At 33.3% G+C, this 25728-nt stretch overlaps 1 protein-coding gene across 1 annotated transcript; it reads left to right on the top strand.

Annotated features, from left to right (window-relative positions):
* The first annotated feature begins 5695 nt into the window (after positions 1–5695).
* Positions 5696–6577, top strand: LOC119635967. Its single transcript, XM_038031019.1, has 2 exons — positions 5696–6335; positions 6444–6577. Exons 1-2 carry the CDS (start codon positions 5700–5702, stop codon positions 6513–6515), a joined length of 708 nt encoding a protein of 235 aa, XP_037886947.1. The 5' UTR covers positions 5696–5699; the 3' UTR covers positions 6516–6577.
* The last annotated feature ends 19151 nt before the right edge of the window (positions 6578–25728 follow it).

The raw sequence follows: 25728 nt of genomic DNA on the forward strand, positions 1-25728 counted from the left end.
CGACATTCGGGACAGTTTATCGACCGTAACTTCCACGTTTCAATACATTGCCCATGGAATACATGGCCACACCCAATAAAGTAAATTAATTCGGATGCTGTAAAGCTTTCAAGGCACTTCGAACACAATGCTCCCGGGAACAACTCCATTTTTCCAACAACTTCAACTTCTTTCCGCAACTTCTTTTCCGCAAAGGCATGATATTCAATTTAGTGATAGTTTATTTGGCAGTAAAAGCTTTGCACGAAATAAAATCTGTAGAAAAGAAAAGAAAACGTCAATCTTTTGAGATTTTTGCCTTAGAAAAAGATTTTGTGCAGTAAAGTTCAAATAAGTAGTTTATACGATCTAATGGACCCCATATGACACTCAATGAACCGTTTAGCTAAACATTCTCTGATCCCTTTGCCATTCAAGAATTCACAAAGACTTTGGGTAAAAATATTGTAAAAAAGTATTGCTGTGGACCTATTAAGACGATAATCTGGACCGGTTCAATCAAGAACTTTTCATTCGCACCGAATTCATATCCTTTCATACATTCTATGGACGACGCTGTAGTACCTATACATGGAATCGAAGAATTGACCACTTCTACCCAATAGTGTAGTGTACAATCATTCTCCCGCTAGCGAAAATGACGATATCGCCTATAAATTTGCAAAAGAATTTGGAAGTGACAAACTTTTGCAAGGACACGCCTACAACGGCCCCACATCTACGCGACAAAAACTTCCGTTTCGATGATAGGAACAAAAGCTGGGCCCACTCCATCTTATGGAGCATGAAAATGTTGTTCTTCACCTTTTATATCTTTTTTAGGATAACGGCGATGGATATAGAAGTTTCGGTCTAATGTCAAGAGAATGCTAATTTAATTTACTGTAGGTGGATATTATTTTAGGTCGGCAGAATTGCTGGCATTTGGAACTCTCCACGAACGATATCGTCACAGCGGTAATACAGCTTTGAGTTGGCCGTTAATTAAGCCACTGCTAATTAGAAGGACTAGAGTTTGGTGAATAGCCCGAGGAGGGCAACAAATTTTATTGTTATATGTAGGCTGCTAAAGCTTCATTTGCCATATATGTCCGAATAATATCTTAGTGAAAAGCCATGACTTCTAACACAAAACGTCTGTTGTCTGGTTTAATTGCGGCAATTGTTCAAGGTGGTGATGATTTCCTTTCGTTAGAGCAACTCACAACGCACTACCATCGGCTGTTCTGAGAAAAATACGAACGTCAACTACGTTGTTGATGCTAATGGTTTGCCTACTTTGCATAAGGTTTTCTTGCATTTTAGAGATGTGTTCGCCATGCGTCCCTTATTTGTCATCTGTCACTGTTCAGCAACATTAACCTAAGCGTTAAGCAAGAAAAATTCCATTTCTCCCCTTTAGCGTTTTTTTTGTTTTTTTTTTTTTTGTGTTTTGCACAAAGCCAGACCAATTTGGACTTCTATGAGATTATATTGTGCGCACTTCTACGGGAAACTTATACTAAGGCATTTCTCCTTAAGATAATGCCTTCATATAGAGAAATTAGTTTTGAAAAATACCTCGAAAAAAAGCCACACCTCTTAAGCCAGGATGAATTTCTACGCCGATTCCCACGTTTTATATCAAGTTTTGCGACTGCGAATATTTCAGCGACAAGAGACAGACGACAAATTTAATAATTAAAAGTATATAAAATATGAATATTTTTTTTTTTTTTTTTGTTGAAAGAAAATGGACTAGAATATGAATATATTTACAAAACGTAATAGTACGCATACTATCGAAGAAGCATAGGGAGTTACCAGTCGAGAGAGAAAAAAGAAGTTCACAAAGTGATTTGCGTAACTAAATATTCACATAAGCCAAACAAATGAATGTGATCAAGGGACACTCGATAAAGGTAAATAAAGAGCAACATAGATTGCTTGCCTAGCAATCTATTTTCATAGAATTCGGACCAGGGCGAATAAAAATAATAATAGCTAAAGCGCAGAAGAGTGGAAACAACATAGTATCATGTTTATGTTCATGTTAAAGAGATAAACGCATACATGTAATATACTCGTAGCTTGGACTCTTCGAGCTACGCATTTGCAATCGGACATCCATTCCGGTTCTGCTGTTTAGAGTATAAAGGCTCGGCCGTGTAACTTTTTTTCAGAGTAAAAAAGTCTCCTCTTCTTCTTCTGCGTGTCTTGGTATAAAAGCATAAAAAATTCATTAATAAAAGACAAAATTTGATGAAAATTGCAAAGGACAAAAACAACGAATCGAGAAATGTCCTCAACACGTACCAATGATGTGCCACAAATTGATGTCAATTTCAGTTATCAGAATTTTTAACTAATTTACCATCTGCTTTGAATGCTTTTTAACATCCCTTTGCAATCATTGGCGGAACTCTTTTTAAACGTTTTTTTAGGATGACTTTATTTCGAACACACAATTTTTGAGGCTTAACCAGCGTGATGAATTCTTCATTTGCTGAATTCAAGAAGAAGAAGAATTTAACACAGTTTCTTCTCTCTAAATAAGGGGAATGGAAAATTCGATCTCAAGCGAGTTTATTCTAAAAAGTTGTATAGAATATCACAGGATTTTGACGATATTAGTTCAAGCTCCATAAAGGTCGATTTTTAAATGAACACTTCTGTCATGGACAGAACATATAAAATCTTTCAACAAGAATTGTCATTGCGCCATTTTTAAATTGTCAGCGTAGAAGTTTTTAATTATTTTGATGTAAACGTTGCAAGTGGTTTACGTATATACGCACAATGTACAGTAAGACTCAGTGAAATTGTCTGAGCAAAGAAACGAAGAAAGAATTCAAACTTCTTTTACATATTCATAGCAGAGGATATTCGCTTCGGTTCTGGTTATTTATATTAACACGTAGGACAGTTATATTCGCGCTAGTATGAATCCTTGATTCTTTCATCTCTTTCTTTTCATTCCGATCACTTTACAACATATCTCGTACAACTGTACAACAAAAGCATCTAATAGTAATTGTAAGCTGATAATTATTAAGCAGCTATTATGTGTAAACTTTATTTCAAAAAAACAAGATAGGGTCGTACCAGTTTTTGGATACGACCCTTACGTTTTTTATTCATCTTTAAATACAGTTTTACAGAATTCTATATAAAAAGCATCTTATTATAAAAGCAGTAAGTTTGAGTGTTTATTTGGCCAAGTTTGTCGACGGTTTTAAATCTTCGTGTCAAGTAGGTGCTCCTCTCCAATTTATTGCCAAGAATTAAACTTTTTTTGCTTATATTGAGCCCGTCTAGCGATCGTTTTTAATAAGCTTCAGTATTCTCCCCACATTCCGTAGGGCTGAAGCTCGAGTTCCGAATCCCGCAACAAAAAAGGATCTTCTGCATAATAATTGTCGTAGGACTGAAGCTCGAGTTCCAAATCCTGTAACAAAAAAGGATCTTCTGCATAATAATCGTCATTTAGTCCCTCATGGAGTTCTGCTTGTTCCATTTCGAACCACTCATCGTCCATAACGTTCATATAAGAATTAGACGTGCCATAGTCCTCCGTCTGCTTACTTCCTTTTTGTTTTCGTAGAGCATCTCTATTTCTCTTAACATTGCCCAGTTCCTTCTGCTTACTTATGATTTGTCTTCGTAGAGCTTCTGCATATCTCTTAACATTGACCATATCCTTTTCTAATTCACGGACTTTATTTTCAGTTACAATACACTTCTTTTGTATGTTGTCCAACTGATTTTCACAAACAGTATACTGCTTTTGCATGTTGACGAACTTTTTTCACTTTCATGCAGCTTTTCCTGAAGTTTTTTTAATTCGCCAACATAGCGTTGAATTTTAGAATCGTCTTCAACATTTAAAAAGACTCTTTGCATAGAATTGAATGGTCGTCGACATTCGGGACAGTTTGTCGATTGTAACTTGCACCTTTCAATACATTGCGCATGAAATACATGGCCACACGCAATAAAGTAAATTAAGTCGGATGCTGTAAAGCTTTCAAAACATATGGCACAAAATGCTCCCGGGGACAACTCCATTTTTCCAACAACTTCTTCAACTTCTTTCCGCAACTTCTTTTCCGCAAAGGCACGATATTCAATTTAGTGATAGTTTATTTGACAGTAAAAGCTTTGCACGAAATAAAATCTGTAGAAAAGAAAATGTCATTCTTAAAAAAAATTTTGTGCAGTGAAGTTCAGTGATGTAGACGAAAAATGTTTATACGATATAATGCTGATAGATTCAGACTCGGTATCAAACTCTCCAAGCTGTTTAGGTAAATCTTCCCTAATCCCTTTGTTATGTAAGGATTCACAAATGGAGTAACAGTAACGGGGGTTGTGCAATGTTTCGATGGGACTTGTAATTGATTTGTTTTGTTTCTATAATACTGCTGGTTAGGCGATGCTTTCGATGTGAACGACATAAGTGCTATTGATTATATTATATAAACAATAAAATTTACCTATCAGATCTCTATACAATAAATCTTAAGGTACAAAACGATTAATTATTTCCTAAATATAAATAAATAAATAAACGCAATTATTACCTCCCTATCTGTCACCATGTTACACGAATAGGCGACGTGACTAAGAGTAAATGTTCTCTTATTAAAAAGAACAAAAATTCCAATATTTATTTCGTGTTTTTTTCTTTCTTTTGGGCGTATGTAAGCCGTTTGCTACGAAAAAGTCAACTCTTCGATCCTTGCAAAAGTATATATGTTTTAGTGATGAGACGACACGACGGTATTCAAGCAAACATTCAATGACTTCGGTATTTTAATAGTATTACCTTATATCAGAGCATTTGGGAACAAAGGAAATGTATTATTAAAGAAAGAACGAAGATTGCATTGCAACTTCATGGAGAAACAAAAAAAATATATATATATATTTAAAAAAAATATACTTTTGTACCGTCTTGAAGTTAAAATCCGTATGGCGCAATTTTCACTAAACGGAAAGCATGAAATTTATTTCAAATTCTATCATGCGATAAATTTTATCTTTTTTTTTTTTATTACTTAATACTTCATGTTGCCTTTCGCGAGCATTCATATTATTTATGGATGTAAACAAATTTAGAAATGAATCCTTGACATCTTTACGAATTAAATTTTAGCGAAATAAGCAAAGCTGGTAGAAAAATCTTTTCGAAACCAAAAAAAAAAAAAGAAATAATCAACGAAATAGATATATCTTTATATTATATACATTATTTAGAGACAGAGAGAGAGAGGGAGAGAGAGTGGGAGAGAGATAGAGGGGCAGAAAACGAAATTGTATTACAACAGGTTTTCTTGTATTCTCGGCAACGCACTTAACGAAATGCGTTTTGTTTACGAGTAGTTATCACAAACGATGATGATGGTGGATGATTCAGTACAATAGATGAAAAAATAATGCGATTAAAATTCTTTAAATCACTTTAAGTGAAACTTTTAATAAATTACAAGAAATTATAGACTAGATTTCATTGTGCGAGAGTAAAAAACCAGATGCACTAACAGATAATGAAGCAATTGTTAAACGATCTTCGGACTGGTAAAAACGCAATAATCATCAGTTCAAACGTGTGTTGGGAAAAAGAAAATAACTTTTTAGTTAACGAAACACAATATTTTTTATAAATAAAAAAATATTAGAAAAAATTAGTGAATAAAGAAAAAAAAAAAAAAAAAAATATGATACAAAAAGGATATCAAAGTGTAAACAAATTTCAGCAAATAGGTTTAATTATATGCTTAAGTGTATTGGTTGTGAATGCATTGCCTCAGGAAGATCGGCCGAGAAAAGTTCGTCCTGGACGTTATATACCAGAGTTGCATGGCGGTTCATTGGGTAAATGGGTGCCCGATGATAGCGGTAAATATTTCCACATTCATCGCCCATACGATGGCGGTTACGGTGATCGCGGTATAAAATATGTTCACGACGCCCGCGGTAATATCATTAGACGACCGTTGTCGTTAATTCCTACGCAATTTCTGAAAGGTCCTTTAGGTCCTGACGATCATATACGTTTTATGATTGACTTTAATTACAATGGAACCGGTTGGCAAATTCTTAAATTTGAATGGAACCGTGATGGTGATGAAGAACATCAATACAATATCGAAGTTTCGAATCACTTATGGTTAACTGAAGAGGAACAAGCATTAGAAGATCAACGTGCTGCCGAATATGAAAAGAATAAAAATGGTAACAACGGTGACGAGGGTACAGTTCATGTCGACGGCGTTTACAATGACGAAGAAGGCTATAATTATTCTTACACAAATGAGGAAAATACCCAGACATCGTCAGCAGCAAAACAAAATGTAAGTCAGTGTGTGTTGGTTTTTTTTTTCTTTTCATTTTGTTTGAATTTAGATCTATGTATATCCATATCTATATATATATGTTTTTTTTTTTTTTGGACATTTTAGATACAAAATTTACAAAATTCCTTAAAGGAAGTACTGGATTACATACAGAGGAGCGTTATACCAAGTCTATGAGTTTAGCTTCGCTAGCTAACCTGCTACCTATAGTTAATTTTAAATTATTTATTTTTGCGGAATCTTGTTTTTCATATCAACACATTTAACTGCTTTATGACTGCATTTAATTGGGTCGATAAAATATTATATTCCTTTAGATTAAGATAAAAATCTAGTAATAAAAAATTGTATTTTAATATTATGAAACGCGTATAGATATTTATTTGTTATTAATCATTGAGAATTAATTAAGATTCGAGTGCGTTTGACATTTATTCATTGAACTGGAAATTTTTGATGCATCCAGTAAAGGTAAGTTGAAAATCTTTATTTCACATTTTTTTTTTCTTTAATCTTGAAATTTTTAAAATTTCAAAATTCATCCCTAGTAGTGCTAGGCAACAGGAAATTGGAAAAGGTAAGGAAAAAAAAAGTATTTAACAAGAATTCGTTTTCGCGTTCAGTCAGTATGTGAATCTTTAACCTGCGTGGTATTAACATTCACCCCTACCTTAGCGGGCAAATCAGTTTTTGGTAAGATAATCACAAAGGAGTTTAACAAATTGGCTAGAGTGTGAGAAAATAATTCGCGTTGTTTCATCTTGCGTATGGCCTTCTCACGTCCAATTTCTGCTTCAAGAGACGGTGTGCAGATCGATATGCGCTGTTGGAAACGCCTACTATTTTTGATAATATCCGCTTTCCAAAGACGTTGTGGGCTTTCATCAACATTTCAGACATGGCCTTTTCAGTTGGCCGACCATTATGATGATATTCATGGTGGAAATTCTTACATAGGCTTTTAAACTCTGCCCCGCAGTAATCTCTAATATTACAACCGTAGGAGCGGACTTCCCAAAGTAGCTTTTAGATCAACTTTGCTGTTGATTGACTTCGAGGCTTTTTGATCATAAGTATTGCATCCCATGGTTTCATGTTCTGAAATTTACTTGCAGCGTGCACTGTCGATTTCTGTCAGACACAAACTAAGCGACTAACCTTATAAGTAAGGAACCAACCTTATAAAGGTTAGATTTGAAATTTGAAAGCACTAGAGAGATTGCTCAATTGGTACATTCACTGACAGCAATTGCCTCCTCTACGTCATCTCTACTGTTTAGCATACTCTTGCGCCGCCTAACTCGAAATATATCTGAAAATATTTCTCATACTTTTTAATCATTGAACTCGTAGAGACAAATGCCGCAGCTAGTTACAATGTTGTGCAGTGGAGCGAGGGATAGATCTGCAACTAGGAATCCATGCCCGTAAAAACGTTTATTGGAGCTGAATATACTTCCCTCATTGCGACGTCGCAACCAGAAAAGGTATTTCCTTAAGTATTTGAAAATAAAAATTACGTGTTTCCCCAGGCATTCATTTTTAATTCACAATCCATTGCTGCATACTCAAGCATTTGAAATTATCAACAACATCTTCTTATTATATTTGTCAACAAAACATGTATTTTTATTCTCTCACCTATGAATAGAGTAAAAAGTATTATCATAAATATATCTGAGAAATACGAAATAAAAGTCTTAGGATAATAAGTTAAATCTCTGCAATCTCTTCAATGAATTAAACTAATAATTAGTCGGCATAGGCTAAGAAGCTCCTCGCCAACCGTCGACTTTGCGTAATAACGCTACGTATTTGTGAGCGCCGGTCGTATTAGCGTCAGCAATGCGATGTTCTGTCGCGCATATCTTGCGACAGGCCATTTTAAGCTTGCCGCTGCCTTTAAATCTTACTTCACTTATACATGTAGTAGTTTTTATCCCGACATCTATTAACCCATTTGAACAATTTCATAGTTTCATTAAATAAATTAACTGAACGGTTACTCTTTTTTTTTTTTTTTTTGGATTCTTCATAAAATATCGTAGGATATTTCTTTTTCTTCTTCTTTTCGAAAGCAGCAAATCATTAACAGATAATTTATCATGCTGAATAGTCCCTTATTTCTTTTGCTACATCCGTAAATCAGACTAAAAAGCTGGACTGGATGTGACAGCATTTTGTTGTTTTTTGAAGCCTAATGCTCTTCTACTTATCTTAATTTCTATCACATCTTAATAATAATGATTTCTGCTCCTAAAGCATTTTGCTAATCTTCTCAACAATTAATGAACTTTTATATAATTTTGTTTACACTTCTTACAGAAACTATTTTTCTTAATATACACTCTAACTCCAGGACTCCCTAAACATCTACCTGCTCGCCCTAATTGAACTCTCGAGTAACTTATTACTATGTGTAAATAAAATAATAATAATAGTAGCAACAAGGTAGCGCTAAATTTATTAGGCATAAATTTTAATAAAGAAATATTAAAAATATTTAATTATTTAGATAGTAACGTAAATTGAAACGTCTAGAAATTTTTCCACATTCCTTTTTATTAATTATCATTCAATACAACCGCTTAAATAATTTCCCGTTCACTTTACTATGCATGTACATATACAAGTACATACACACACACATATATATATATATATATATAGTTATATATGTATATATATATATTCACTTTGCTTCACTTTACTATGCATGGAGATATGCAAGTCCACACACACACACACACACATTATAATTATTATTATATTAAATTATGCAATTGTGCTCTCAAGTCATTTACGTGATGCTTCAATTTAACGCACATGACATTAATCTTAGAATTTAACTAGGAGGGGATTATAATAGTTTAACACAATGAAAGAGAGGGCGATTTATAAATGTATCTGCACACATTATCATTTTAATAAATAATAAAGGCGACAGCAATAGCAGAACAGAGAAAACAAGTTGTACAACTCCACAACTATAGAGGAATTTTTTTTTATTTATTTTTGTTTTTATACCAAAATGCTCTTGAACTTTATTTTTTCAGTTATTACTGAAATTATTTGCCTTAGCGTGAAGAGTGGGAAGAGCAACAACTATTTATACTAAAAGAATGTAACAACGTTTAATATGTGAATGAAAATTGTTAAGGTGTAAAACTTAATTTATTTTAAAAAAATTATGCATTCCCTTGTCCGAGTTTAAAGGAGCGATAATTTTATGGTTAATAATGCTTGAAGTATATTTTGATTAAACAGCGCATAAAAAGCGATACTGTATTTTTCAGTTAAGCGGCTTTACATATATATATATGTATACACTTGCGGACAGGAAAATAGGTGTACGGTTCGCGCCTCTCCACACTTTTCAGGGCTCTAAAGGACTCGCGACATATTTATGCGATCGACTTAGTGATACAGCAATTAATTTGTACGTTTCTTCTTGATTTCTAAAGCTGATGTCCTAGCCATCCTACTTCTGGACTACTGGACTGGATGTGCTCGATCTATCCAATATTAATATGAACATTAATTTATATTGCATTTCCTTCTCAAGAAATACGTTGTAGCTTTACAATCCATCTTAAGAATAAAGTTTCCCAAACTCTTTACCTTTCACAACTTTAAAGAAGACGGGACCCATCTCACTGTCCAGCTGAAAAAGCTACTAAAGCAACATAAAAGTCGTCAACTTTTTAGCTCACATGGAATTCCGAGAATAAAAAGAAGAAACGGGTTTGCCGCCATTATGTAAAAGCGCCGTGTGAGCTTTGTGATTGCTATCTTTTACAATTTTTGTGTGGCATAGAGAACTGGCGAAAAAAATACACCTCGCACCTATTTTTCTGTTCACTTCTGTATATATACTGCTGTGTGGGTTAAGGATTTGTTTATAACCACAAAACCGTTATTTATCCTTTTAAATCAATTTCATCGCCTTCATAACACTTTCAAAGTGGGAAGGAATCCATAGCGTACAACGCAACGATAATTGATGAAAGTTGTTGATATCATTTTGATTTTTTACGGATTTTAGCGCAGATTTTTCGCTCTCGACACGTGCTCGCGTTTGTAGAATATTAGAGCTCTATTGATCAGTTATTTGCCAGTCGCACGGGTAGATCTAAGTCCCTATCTCTCGTAGTAAAGCTTATCGTGGCCGTTTGATAATTCTTTGCTTAACAAAATCGCACGTTATCAAAAAAGGTTAATTCGTTCATACCCGGAATGACAATTTTCGTAGATTCGAGCAAAATTAGACAAATTTGATTGATCCTAAAATTAATTTAAGTTATTACGCTCCTAAACGACAACATGTTTTCGGAGCATCACACTGTTTTGAGTTAGTTAGGTAAGGTCCAAATGATCTCTGAATCAAGCCTTTCAGATTTAGTGGTTAGACTCGACCACACAGCCCCGAAAACAATGAATCTCCTGCGTAATCGATTAAAAGTGACACCTGGTGCTAAAAGACGCCACATTGATACTAACTTCAAACGCGGCACTCGAGTCATGTGCTCAAACAGAAAGTTCGCTTATTGGAAAATAGACCGATTTTTCAGTATAACAATTCAAGTCGAGTTGAAAGTCGAGGTTTTTAATTAAAAATTCTGATATTTGACTTTGTTGACTTCTTTTGACAAGTCATTGGGAGTGTAGTGAGAAATTCGAAATAAATGATGGCCCAAAGCAAGCATGGCCAATCGGCGCACCATGGGGTGATCGAATCGTTGACCGTCACGTTTAAAATTTCAAACAATTAAATTTGCTCGCATATAGCAATGCTGGAAATGGATTGCATTACGACCGGCTCTGCTGTGCAGTTATCAAGTATGATATGTGCTTAAGTTTTTTTTCTTTTTTTTTTGGTTCCTTAGACCATAAAATGAACGATTTAAAAGGAAAGAAAATTGTAATAATAGTTGAACTTCGGTCCATCCTCGGCAGTGATATGAAAATTAAACTTGGCATGTGGATGAAAAAAGTTGCCTACCTCTGGATCGAAAGGCTGCAAGGCTTATTATTTTCGTCAGCAGCCTATCATTGTCTACGTGCCTTTTAGTATCCATTCATCCAGACATCTAGATTAAACTCTCTATGCAAAATGTAAACTATGCTCTTCTCGCTGCGGCCTCCGTCTTCTTTTACAGCAAGTATATCTTAATTCGTTCGGTAATGGTTATAAAAATTTGGGAAAGGATTAAAAGACCTTTGAGAAAAGCTTTCTTGTAAAATTTGCTTTTTTGGACAGAAAATGACTACTTAGGATATGCTGAGCTTTCTTGTTAAAATTAAATTAATAAGAAGTAGGTAAATAATTCCAAAGAAGAAGATGAAGCAGAAGAAGCTATATGAAAGCTTAAGATGATAGATATCAAACACACGCGTTTATGTCCTCCTTCCAGTCTACAAATACTTATAACAGTTGAAAACATTTTCAAATTCTTATTGAGTCGGTAAAATTTGTAAAACTTGATAAATCGACAATTAATTGTCCGTTAATTACAAGTGTCAAAAGTAAATCGATAAATTATTCAAAAATTTTTATTTTAATACAAAGTTTAGTCAACTCAAAAAGGTAAATATTCTTAATAATGCAAATAAAAAAAATATAAAAAAAATAAAAAAATGAAAAAAAACAATTGATCTCATCATCAGTACGAAATTTGAAAACCTACAAAAGTAATAAATTATAAAGTTTATTATGTGTAGAATTTGTCTTTTTTTTTTATGGAAATTTTTTGAAAAGATTTATTTCGATAGTGGTTTTTATAAGCAAAATACCAAAATCTTTAATGAAATCATCGATATTTTCCCAAAAACTACGCTATAATTAGATATGCATTTCACTTAATCTCTACCACAAGGCAAATATGTTTAGCTTGCTAAGCGTTTGCAATCAAATATTCGATGTGAAGAATAATCCTAATCTTCGAACCAGCTGCACTAAGTTTTCAGTCAAGTCGTCAGATCTATTTGTAGTAAATGCGATGGAAGGCACTAATTACATAACGATATCTATTTTAAATCTGAAACGAATGGAAGTGTTTCATTTTGTTCAAAAATACTTCGGATTTCAATTTCGATTCTCCTACGTTAACCGGTCGCTCATCGTCTATAATTGAAGGCGACACTGCGAATGCTTGGCATAAGGCACTTGTTGAGGAAGACTTTCTTTATGCATTACGAAGTTTAGCGATATATATTTATAGAAAAGCAAAATCGTTACAAATTATCCCCAAAATCTCAAGGAATAAATTCTTCACTGTGAAAAGGAAAATCTGTTTTACTTCACAAATAGATTTCGGCTTTAGTAATAGACATGTAAAACGAGAATCAAAAGCCAAATGCCTTGGGAACGTTCTAAATTCAAAGATCCATTTCGTTAAACATCATGTTCCTCCCTTCCAATAAACATAATTACGATCTCAAGCATGAAAGTGTCGAGCAACTGCAAGCCATTATAGTGGGCCAGGATCTTCCACACGCTAACCTAGACCATTTCACAGGTATTCATGTGCTGACTTTTCAAGAAGTGTCCCGATCCGAATCATTTGCAGTAAGGTTCGTCTTTGGGCCAATCCACGTCAGCATGTCAAATTTCATGAAAGTATCTTAAGAATCTATGATCTATAGAAAACAAGACTAAAGGGCGGACGGACAGGGAGGTATTATAAAAGCTGGATCCATCTCAAGTCATTCCGGGCGTTGCATATATTCACAGTGTATACTCTTGGACCCAAATGATGCAGAGTATAACAAGTTATCAAGTTCCTACGACGTATAACAAAGGAAGACTTCTTTTAATGCAAATGTTAAACTAACAGGACTGCAAGTTGAACACAAAAAAACAAGACGGACAGACGGACAGATCTTATACTAGCAGCGGTGTAGGGTATAATGATTATTTCTCTTCAAATTTCCAAGTAAAAAAAGGCAATTGTATGTACACACTTTCCCTTACCCTTTATTCTTTTGCCAAACTCACTTCATATCATGTACGTACATAAATTGAAATGGAAAAGGAGAAAAAAGGAAATTGTATAAATAATGTGGAGCATTTCAACCTGTGGTTTGTCTACACTCGCTCTCCATTAGACCCATACACACCCACTTCGCTAAACCCATACACAGAGTGAAAAGTTTCGAAAACTTAACCAAATGTTTCAATTAAATTGAAACAAGAGATGAAACACAAGATCGAATGTTCTACAAAAATACCATAACCTAAACTCGAGCGAACGAAAACGAAGCTTTCTGTTAAATTATGAAATCCATAAATAGCAAATTGATTCAGTCATGACACCTACACGAACAGTAATTTGAAGTTTGTATTTATAAATAGTGTTTCAATTCGTTGCTCCAACGAATCACATCGAGGGATTTATTTAAACTGTTATAACTATTCATTGCAAATAGGTTCAAAACATTAGCTATCAGGTGCATAAATAAGTTTTGAACTGTTTTCCTATCTCTCGCCATTTATCACTGCTGTCTCACATACTCTTTACGCAATAATACAAGTTTTCCCGGCCAAATGTGTAAGGTTTATGGAAGCTCTGTGCCAGAAGACGTCTAAGCGGTAAAGCGCCACTTGTTGTGTTTAGTTTGAAGGAAAGTGTTGTTAAATAATGACAGTTAAGGAAAAATTGCGACTACACAAGACCAAAAGCGGTGAAAGCTTGTGGCCGGTCGGGAGAGTCGTTACAATTGACGATAAAATCATACGCCTATGAATTCCTCTAACTCAATACAACTATTGCCAGGGATACCATAAACAACCTTTGCGATTGGGCAGATCTTTAAAAAAAAGGCACTACAGATTCTATAAAGAGGATCAACCTCTTACAGTAAGACCCATTCATGAAATGTTAGCAGCACTGAACTGGAACGTGCTGTTATCGCAGCTGCATTCATTAGGCGTTTCTCTACGTGACTAAATCAATTTTAACCGACAATTTACTGTCTCTCCGAGTAAAGTTTGCATTCTTCTTGTATTACATGAAAGAAACATCCTTTAGCTGACGAGTCGTCTTCTCCGCTCGCAATTCACATTCTTTCAGAGTGGAGCATGGATGAACAACCCCTTGATTAGAACACTTTTTTAACCTTCCTTGGAAATAAACTTTTGTTTTATTTTGCTACAAAAAAAGAACCGATTATGGCTTCTTTTCATACTTGATCAACGGTTCACTAAAGCATAATTTTTGAAGACGCTTAGAAACAATAACAGTGGCGACATCGATGGGTGTATGTGCATCTTCCTACAAATCTATAAAACGCGTTGATGTCAAGTCTTTATTTTAAATTTTTCCCTAGCGTGAAAGCCAGATAATATTGGTCGGTTCTTAGCTACCTTTTAGCTTCTTTAAAGATCGCTTTAAGTGTCCTTGCCAAGAGCTGGTTGCGAAGAACTGTGCCGTTGATACATTCACTTACGATTTTCTGTTGTAGAAATAGCTTTCATATGATGGCACTGCCATATAAATTATCTTAGAATTATAGAGCTACGCTTATAATATAACGTTAAGGCCTTCTTTGAATACTACAAATATTTTATGACTTTTAAAACCAATATTTGATGGCTACGACCGGATCCGTTATAAATCGAATATCATATATTTTTCATTTATAGTTTAATAATTTCATTAATTATTTAACTGGCGGCGCCAGTCGTAGACAACTCAGCAAACAATTATCATAATTGGGTTTTTCTCTTTTTTTTTTTTTTTGATTAAATATAGAATTGTCATTAAAACCCGATACCCGCAAGCGAAGCATTTCCTTTATATGTCTGTTTTGATGGATTTTATCATTATTTCAATAATTGATCTTTTAGTTTTCGCAAATATGAATCATTTGACAAACTGGCCTACTACTCATACTTGTTGCGACGAATATCTTTGAATCATCTTCTCACGCATACTGATAAAGCTAATTGACCCATTAAGAGATCACGTATGCAAGCGTTCTCTTATGCCAACGTTAATAACACTTGAAATTAGTTAAATAATTTCAACATTTTTTTTTTTTTTTAACTTTATTATACTTTTGCTCTGAACCAGATTTTTACACAATTAATTTATTTATTTATTATCTGTTGGTCGATATATTTCACTCAATGTTTTTGGAAAATATAAAAAACAATTTTTTTTTTTCCTTTTCATACTTGTAACCATCACTCATCATCACGTATTTGTCTGCTATGCCGGAACGAATTTATTATTTATGAAAATTGTAATTTTTCATTATGACATCTATTCATTAGCGTGGCTACTGTTTTTTTCTTTATATTAATTGAAATTTAAAACGTTTCTATTTCAGTTTAGCCTGATGAATTTTTTTTTTTCCGAAATTTTCAAAGAAATCAAATTTTTCAAATTTCTCTTATCTTAGTACAAAATGTGCCTTATGGGATTCAGCCGATTCTGGTAAACTGTATATTTCTTGATATTCAATGCTTGTCTATAATAATCCAGCATAGGACGCATTAAAAGGTGTAGAAAAGTATTTAATTTTTGGTGGAGCGCTTTTCGTAATCGGTTTAATTATGCTAATTTTTCCGTCCGCCCGTCCTTCCATCAGATTGACTTTTACTCTACTTTTGGAAGTCTAATCGTTGGAAATCTTAAAATACAATGTAAAACTTCGAAGAAAATTATAAAATATTTACAGGAAAAACATTTTTTTCTTTTTTTAATAAATTAAGTTATCCGCCCGAATGGCCGACTATGCAAATGATCTCGACTAGCAATTTAATGGTCGTAGATTCAAATTTCCAGTGCGGTAAAACCAATAGCCTTAGATGCTAAGATTTTAAGACTTTTAATCCTAGAATATATCTCTCTGGCTAAATTACCAACAATAATAATAAAAAATAAAACAAAAAATTTTTTTTTGAGAATTTTAAAATAAACTAAAGCGTTGTGTTTGCAGTAATATTATTAAGGGGCAGTGCTTGACACGCTCTCGATGCCAAACATGCACCTATTCTTTAAACCCTCAAAGGTTTATTACAAATCGGCCTTAATGTTGACTTAACTGTTTATACTTTTAAGAGTCAAAAAAAAAGTTCACTTCAGCTCGTTAGATAATTAGATAGAAAGTAATGATATTTGTATACAAAGCACCCTGATTCTCTTGAGCAACGCACGAGAAGATGCTATATACCTGCAATCAATTTAAACGTACAGACAACCCCCAACATCATCGGTCTACTTTCCAGTAGGAGAAGGTCAATGAATCCGATGGAAGCTCTACAAATGAAGATCAGCCCAAGTCCCGTAGCGAAAAAATTAAGAAAATCCCTCGGATATAATAGTCATATACAGTAAATAAAAAAACTTTATTTAATCATAGGTAAAAAGTTGTGTGTGATCACAATCTCCGCCGTAATATACAGGTAACGATAGTGTAATCGGCTGCTACTGCGTTATGAGATTTAATGAATTGGAGCCACCAGCAAAGGAGCGAGAAAAAAAATTGTCAAAGAAATCATGAAAGCCGTACGGGATATTAAAACTATAAGAGAAAACGTGTAAAGTTATGTGAATAAAACCAAAAGCTTGAAGTGCTATGGAGCCTCCGATAACGCCTTCGAATCCTGCTGTTTTTTATACACTTCTGTTGTACGAGTCACTTTGACTATAGAATTGCAATTTCTATGGCCTTTGAATAATAAATGCTCAATGTTTCATTCGAAGAAATTTATAAAAATTTTATATAGACTTACGTACCACCTTCCACTTTATGGACTTAATCGTTATATACACATAATTAATTTTTTTTCTAAAATGACCATTTAACAGGGCAAGTGGTCGAAAGAAATGAAGAAGCATTTAAGAATTTTAGCACAATTGTACGTTTCGTTCGTTTGTTTAAAGAATACCTTTGTAAGAAACTTTTAAGTTTTCGAAAAAATATGTCTTGAGAATATAAGAGAATTTTTAGGTATGAAGTTTCTGAGAATAAATTTTGCCAAGTTGCAACTTTTGCTTGCTTGTTGTGACCTTAATTTTTTCGAATAAAAAAAAAATAAAAAATTCAAAATGCAATAAATTTTTATTTCATTTATTTGAATATCTTTACGTTAACTATTTTTTATTAGCTATAAAAGGAAGAATCTGCCTGAGTTATAAAAATGACGATTATAAGAGCTCAAGAAAGAATTGCTTACCAAATAAGTAAACGTTAACTCTCATCTGTCCTTATAAGATTTATAACATCATTAAACTTTTATTTAATCTATAATTTTGGGGTTTTTTTTTCTTTGCAAAAAACAAAAAAAAAAAACAGGAATTGTTAAAAAATCATTTTCAAAATTATTTTATTACTTAATTTTTTTTTTTTTTTTTTTTTTCATTTTTTATTATTTTACTTTAAATAATTTCTGAACTATAAATTCCAAGCAGACGTGTTAACTAAACATACATACAAATAATGGAAGTAAAAGCCTTCCGGTGATTCAAGCGGGACGTCCTTAACGGTTAACAGCTCACAGTTTTCGCTGCCTTTGTCAACGACTACCTGGTGGCTTAATGACAATCGTAAACTACATAATAATCACTGCTTCAAAAAAAAAAAAATAAATAAATAAAATAATAATAATCGTAATAACACAGCCTAGGTGTGCAACCAACTGTAAGCTGAGAGAGATGAAGATGAAGTCTTGTAGGAAGAAAAAGAAAGAAAAATAACAGTTACTGGGTGATGCTGGGTTAAGAGCAAAAGAAAAAGCCTTATTATGTACTCCGGTGCAGTGAACTTAAAACAAAAAGCGAATAATCCCTACATATATATATATATATATATATATACACACACACACACACACACATACAATTGCCAGATTTTAATAAAGATCTACTAAATTAATTGTTATCAAACGACATGCATTCAGGCAATTTTTGTAAGTGAAGCAAGCTTCGCGTTTGTTTATTCATTCATAACCTTGATGCATACCTGAGAGAGAATGAATTTGCATGACAGTTCGATTGGCTAGGAAAGTGTGAATGTTGTCATTGATCCATGCAATTCAAGCAAACTGAAATTTGAACTTTTAATTAATTTTTTTGAAGATGCGTGCGATAATATTTCGAAAAGGAGCAAAAAAAAAAAAAAACCGAACAACCGAAAACAAGGTATTAACATGATTTAAGGGTTGATTAAACTCCAGCAGCTAAAGCAGCAAAAAACAAGTGAAAGTTTATCTTTAAATCAAAACGAATTTTTAACACCCATCAAGCTTATGAGAATTGTTCGGCAATCTGCAGAAAATCATAGCTTAAACCATGAATCGCGGCTAGAAACTAGGTATAGGAAAAAGGAAGCCTTCCTTTATCAATGATTCAATTCAGTTGCGAGTAAGCAAATCGAAAAGAATGTGTTACGTTGCTATATACATTGCTTTCAAATTAAAAAAAAAAAAAACAAAAATCCCACAACAGAATAATCCAAACGTGTCCCCCACCTCGCAATTTAAGGAAGCAGCTACTGCAAGAAGTCTTCTTCCCATAAATTGTAGGATTTTTCCATGAGAGAAAGCAAAACCGATTAAAATTTTCTTCATTTTCGGCTTCTGTTCAAACAAAGAGTTTGCAACGGCTATGACTATCAAACAACTGTCTTCGCCTCAAAGGGATCGTTCATACGGCTATATGAAGGGATTATATTAATTAGACCAACTTTAAGTAAGAATGCTTCCTTTACAATTATTTGAAAAGTCAAACACTTTTCATCCTTATATGCTTAAATATATTATCAAGAGTCGTAGGCGTAAAGCAGCGTATGCATTCTGTCAAAAAAATACTGGGAAATGTTCATTTAAAACCTATTTATTACTGCCATCCGGCTGTACAGTGCGTTTATTATTCTAAACAGCGGCACATGTATTCATAGTTTTTAACTTCGGATCGAAAATGTCTGAAAAAAAGCCTTTAGTGAAAATGTTCTATCAAACCCTCGAACATATGTGCAACATAAAGCATTGCAGAGGGTTGTTAAGCAATTGAATGACGTCGTCTTCGCTGCTTCATCAGCTATTAAATATAGCCAATGGAGAAGGGAATAGTGGTTCACGCTTAAGGGAAATAATTCATTCTCTTAACATATTCCCACAAACGACGCTTTAGGAAGGAAAAGGTTGTATGCTTTCAATCCTATTGGTTTGAAAGCATACAACTTTTGTTTATTGGGCTGTAAGCATATGTAAAAAGTGCTTCGCGATGACAGAATTCGACAATATGACCAAACATATTAACCCAATCAGGCAATGTTGTATGCTTAACGAACTTTGGCGAGCGCATGCGCTTTTGCCTCTCACAAGTGTCATAACAAAATTAATATATCATCATATGTTCGCCATCAATTTAAAAATGCAAATCAATGACCGATATTTTTTAACACATTCATCGTTGTTTAAATTTAATAATCAGCTTTATTACATTTAGGCTTTCGAATTTTTTTTCCTTTTTTTTTTTTTTATATATATAAATTTGTCATATCGTGAATTATGGGATGTTCATTAAACGCTTCGCATTTATGAGTTCAACGAGTTTTTTGTACTTGCTTGGCGTGCGATCACATCAATATAAACGAAACGTAACGAAATTATATTTATCTTAAAGCGCGAATCTTGAATATTTCTCGCTTAATTTAATGTACAGCGACTGTTTACTTTTTCGCTAACTGCAAGTCTATTACGTAGCCCAGAAGCAATATTACCTGACTAGCAGCCGCAAGAATTTATTTAACATCCAAACAAGACGTACATATACTGGCGCTATTTTACGTTAAAATCAGCTCCAAGGGTTTGTAAACTATTTGTACATATATACATTTCGAAAATGATAGACTCTTCCGAAGCAGATTTCTGCCTATATCGTATATCAAATAATGTATGCAGTATGTATGGAAAGATGTGAAATGATTCAATATTTTGTTATACCAAACGATTTAGATTAGTTTTTGAAATCTATCTAAGCATCACCTCCCATCCGTCCATGTGTCCGTCTTTTCATATATATACCTATGTTCATACTCCATCTATCCATGCGTCCTTCCCGTAACCGTTTTCTATCTGACGTGTGCACCGCAGGTCTAGTGCTCAAACCTCAGACCGAAATTATCGCTCAGAAATATTTTCGCTTCCCTACGAAAGTTCTCAGTCACCTATATGTTTAGTTAATTTCACGTGGCAAGCATCACTTCCCATCTATCCATGTACCTGTCTGTCCATGTGTCCATCTCTTCATATATTCCACTGCTCATCCTCCCTGTGTCTATACGTCCTTCCCGTGACCGTTTTCTATCTGACGTGTGCACTGCAGGTCTAGTGCTCAAACCTCAGCCCGAAATTATCGCTCAGAAATATTTTGGCTTATCTACGAAAGTCGTCGAATTTTTTAGTACCCTTTCACGAACAAATATATGTTTAGTTAATTTCACATAAATTATTCGATACATCATTCAATTTCTACTATGTCTCTTTAATGGAAATCATTAAATTTTTAACATAGAATTCTTTCTTGTTTGTTGAGTTTTTATCACTGCTCCACAAACGAGAATTGAACTTTTGTTTGTACTTCAATTTTTTTTAAATATATTTTGTACCTTTCACTTAAAGCTCCAACATGGCTTCATTTCCATCTTTTCTAATCGAAGCAAAGCAAATAAAAAATTATGTTCACCTCAAGTTGATGGATAGAAACTTAAAAAAAAAAAAAAATTTCAAAAGATTCCACATATTGAAGTGATAAGACAAATGTGGATCGGATGGGTCAATTGTTTGAACTCCCTTCCATCTAATCTTTTCTATGAAAAGTCAGTCTTCTTATGACAAAAAGTTACACTTTTTAATATTTTACTATCAAAATTAGTCCATGAAAATAATTTGACATAAAAATTAATCTTAGCAAATTTTTGAATGTATGTGTTGCACCCTATGCCGAATAAGGTTTCTTATGACAAGTAACATTTTATGTGGCGAAATGATAAAATTTTTAGTATTTTATGAAGAGTTCAGTGAAGGATTACTTTAACCCAACCGTGTCAGTGTCAGCTTGTAGCCATTACCATGAACGATCCGTTTCAACCCGCATTATCAGATGTTGCGTTATGTGAAGATCATTTTAGTACTCGATCGCCCTATCTGATAATATTCGGTTTTTGGAATGTTCACGATTACGAAATTAGTATGGATATCGGAAACTTAGCACTTACGGTTGTCGATTAGCCGATTAGATAAGAGACGCGACTACCCAGTACGTATTCGGGCATTCAAATCTCAACTGGTGAAAAAATCTAGCGATTGCGCATACATCCACAAAGTTGGCGCCAACCCTACTATCTTCTCTTTACCCACTTCTTGCTCACCATCGCTTTGTTAAAGGTACACCGAACATTCTCTAAGTGATTGGTTATGTTAAAAAAAAAAGAGCTGCTCCCCCCCCGCACAAGATTCATTACTACTCGAACTTATATTTGTAATCAGGGTTATTTTAGGTTTGATTGTACCCAATGAAACTTCTGGAGCGTGGTTTTACATTTATTATGGCAACGTGTACCGAATATGTATGTGTCTTACAGCGTATGTAGTTTTTTTTTTTTTAATTATGAAAAAACCGGCTTGAAATCCTAAAGAAAGTCCTACCTTGTGCACAAAAAAAAAACGTCGGTAACTTTCTCGAAAAAGGTCATATGTGCCATATTCAGTAAAAGAGTGCAAAAATACCCATAAACGAAAATATTATTTTAATTTTAAAATTGAATTAAATAACAAATGATAAATGTGAGAGAAATTGTCAAAATGAGCAAAAAAAAAAAAAACAACCAAAATTTGTCGATACAACGACAACAACAATGCCAAGATAATAAGTATATGACGAACGTTTAGAGAGAAAAAATGACAAAAATTGAATGCATAAACTTATCGCTTGGTCGATCTATGTGACCCGTTATAAATCTTATAAACTTAATTTATGCAAAAATATACATAAATTATAATTAACAAAAACTTCGTTTCAAAATTAGAACAAAAATTTTCAATAAATTGCATTCTTCTGTTCACTAGGAATGAATAAAATATTTTTGAAATTTTTTTTTTTTTTTTTTTTAAAATCTCTTAATTAAAGAAAACAAGCTCAACGAGTTTATTAATTTCAAAATTTTTTTTCTATTGTTCATATGAAATAAAAAAAAACTGTTAAAATTGGTTCAAACTTCATTTTAGAAATGTGAGAGATATAATTAAAATGAAAATAACAGTTTATACAATTTAAACGGAAGTTTAGATAGTTCACTAGCATGTTATACAAATTTGTGTTACACCATCGTGTATAACCATTAATCAGATAACACATTCATCCAGCATCCAAAAAAATCTTCGCGAAATATATGCATATGCACGGCAGAATAGAAGCTTATAGTTGATACACCCTAGAATTCTCAGACAGCTGAAGCAAAGCCCAAAATTGGTTACACACCATAGTTAATGCGCTACACCATCATCCTACTGTTATTTATGTAACGAGTTTTCGAAAAAAGACTTTATATGGGAAGTTGCCGAGAAAAAGTACTTTGATCCGAACCGTTTTCAAAAGCGTTCGTCTTTGAATCAAAACATGTCGGTGCGACAAATTTTATCAATATATCTCGAAAGTTGCAATAGCTAGGAACGCAAGAAAAAAAAACTACATGGACACACAAGCCTTGTATCGATTCAGAAAGTGACTCTGAATCAAACGCTATAAAAAAAAGTAAGTCTATCCCCAGTTCTTCTAGAAGTAGCTTACATATGCATAACCTTAGTATATAGCCTTATACCAACAAGACAAATGAATGAAAGAAAAACTAAAAATTCAGATGACCAAAGGTTCAGTTCAGTTAGGGAACATTATATTAATTTGTATTAAAAATTCTAAAGTTAAACAAATCTTTGATATTTGAAAGTGTCTTGCATAGTATTTACACTAAGCTCTCAATTTCTACCTAAAGTTAATAATATCATCCTACATACTGTTATATATGATGTTGCCATAACTGAATGTTATATTATGCTTTCACTTTTCTCCTTGAAAGCAATTTTAGTTTCACTTAAGTGGGTTTCGCAGATGTTTGCAGCAGGTTAGAACATGCGACGAATACAAACATCACTTTTTTGCTATTTATTATCTAAAGCTATGTTCCTTCATGCAAAGTTCTTCACTATTTATAAAGAGTCAAAGTGAGAGAGAGAGAGAGTCAAAGTGAGAGAGAGAGAGAGAGAGTCAAAGTGAGAGAGAGAGAGAGAGAGAGAGAGAGAGAGAGAGAGAGAGAGAGAGAGAAATACAAGAAAACAAAATCATTACTTATAGTGGCGTATTGCATCCTCTGCGCATTGAGTCCTCTTGTGTCTTTACATGCCCAAAAATACAACGATACTGATAAATTCATTTAATTGAAAGCACTCAAAAACTAATACATATACATATATATATAAATTCCTCTTATTTCTACAAGGAACATAGAGCCTTAACATTTGCACTGCATTATCCTGTAACTGCTGCTACGGTTTTCTATTCGTTCTACGTTTTGTTGGCTTTTGCTTCTTCTGCCATGTGTATCGTCATCGGCCCTTAAACTGGTATCTTCCCGATTTCATTCGGAAACTTTTTATTTGCCACATGTTGGTAAATGTCTGTAATGCATCAACGTCGCAACAAGGACAATTCCATAATTCACAGCAATGCAACGCAACTGATTTCTATTTAAGATATTAGTTTTGATGCGTTTCACGATATGGTGGGACTTCCAAGTAGTTTTAAGCTGCCCTTGGCTTGTCTGACCTTGGTTATGCTGTTCACACACAGTTAAATTTTCGCTCCCAACAGCGCAATGAAGCATTTTAGACACTAATGTAATCAAGCTATGGTTCTATAAATATTGAAGTTTATAGCTTCAAAAGTGACTAAAGCTAATGGCATGCGTTTTATTTTGCGAAGTTTTGAAGACGAAATACAATTGCGAAACACCACCGATTTCGTTTTCTTATGCCCAGAAGTCTTGTCTATTTGTCTTTTTCTCTTTTCGCTCTTTATATATCATTCTTTTTATATTTCTGTGCCATCAATGCCTCTCCGTTCATATATAATTTTAAGCTCCTTTTTTTTCGCACTACTTTTTCTCGTTGCCTATGACCTCACCGCTTAACAACTCTTTGTTCTTTTCTATCATTTTTCTCTTTTTCTTTCTTCTCTAGCTATGAACTCATCACTTAACTGTTTGTTCTTCTCCGCCGTCTTTCTCTTGCACTATATTTTTTCTCTCCCTGCATTCTGTACGTATGAAGCCACCATTTAGACTTCTTCAGCGTTTTTCTCTTTCATTTTTTTTTTTCTGCGGCCTTCTCTTTGCCCTTTTACAAGCTTTCCCTTGGCCTTTCTTTATTTCGATATTTTTCTTTCTGTGCTCTTGTTGGCTTTTTTTGCGAGTCTCTTTTTTTCTATCTTTCTAATTTGTGCCTTCGATGGGTCTGTACATTTCTCTGCCTTCATTTTGACACTCTTCGTAACAAATGGTTTCCCTGGCTTTCCTCGACTTTTTCCCTAAATACGAACTCTTTCTCCTCTTCAGCCTGCACTTGATTATAGCTCAAAAAGCTACACAATATCACCTAATAGTTCAGTATTAATAAGTTTTAGAAAACTCGAAATAGTCGCACTGTTAGATTAATAGCACGTAATACAAGTTTTTATCATAAAAGTTAAGTAATAAATATTTTAGCATGAAAATGAGAATATATTTGGAATATATTTGCAAAAAAAAAAAAGAAGGCATATATATATAAATATATATATATATACATATATACATATGTCGATGAAGATGGCAATGATAATCAATCTTCAAAGAATACTTTTACAGGAAATAATTAAAGGATTAAAATACTTCACTACTTTAAATTGTATTCTAAGGCATTATGACACGACGACGAGTTTTCATTATAATAACTTAATCAGATCTTAGAAACAATTTGAATAGATTTTCTTAAGCTAAGAACATTAAATGAGATAAAATTACATTGATAATCATCTTATAATAGAAATTAATTTTTTTTAATTCATTTTGAAATATCTAACTGTACATATCTAGCCAAGTTTGAAAAAAAAAAAAAAAAAAAAAAATTTTTCAATTTTTCGTTAGCAAATTATTGAATGCAATCAAATTGTATAAAACTACATTTATTATGAGTTTATTTAAAAAAGTTTATTTTAGTTTTAAAACAACCATACGCGAGTTAACATTTCTCATAAGCTTTTTATTAAGCATATGTTGCTGAATTTTTATAACTAAAATAAAACAGAAAAAAAAAACAAAAACATAACTCGGTTTAATAATAGAAATA

Source organism: Glossina fuscipes, unplaced genomic scaffold (assembly GCF_014805625.2).
Source record: "Glossina fuscipes isolate IAEA_lab_2018 unplaced genomic scaffold, Yale_Gfus_2 27, whole genome shotgun sequence".
Taxonomy (NCBI): domain Eukaryota; kingdom Metazoa; phylum Arthropoda; class Insecta; order Diptera; family Glossinidae; genus Glossina; species Glossina fuscipes.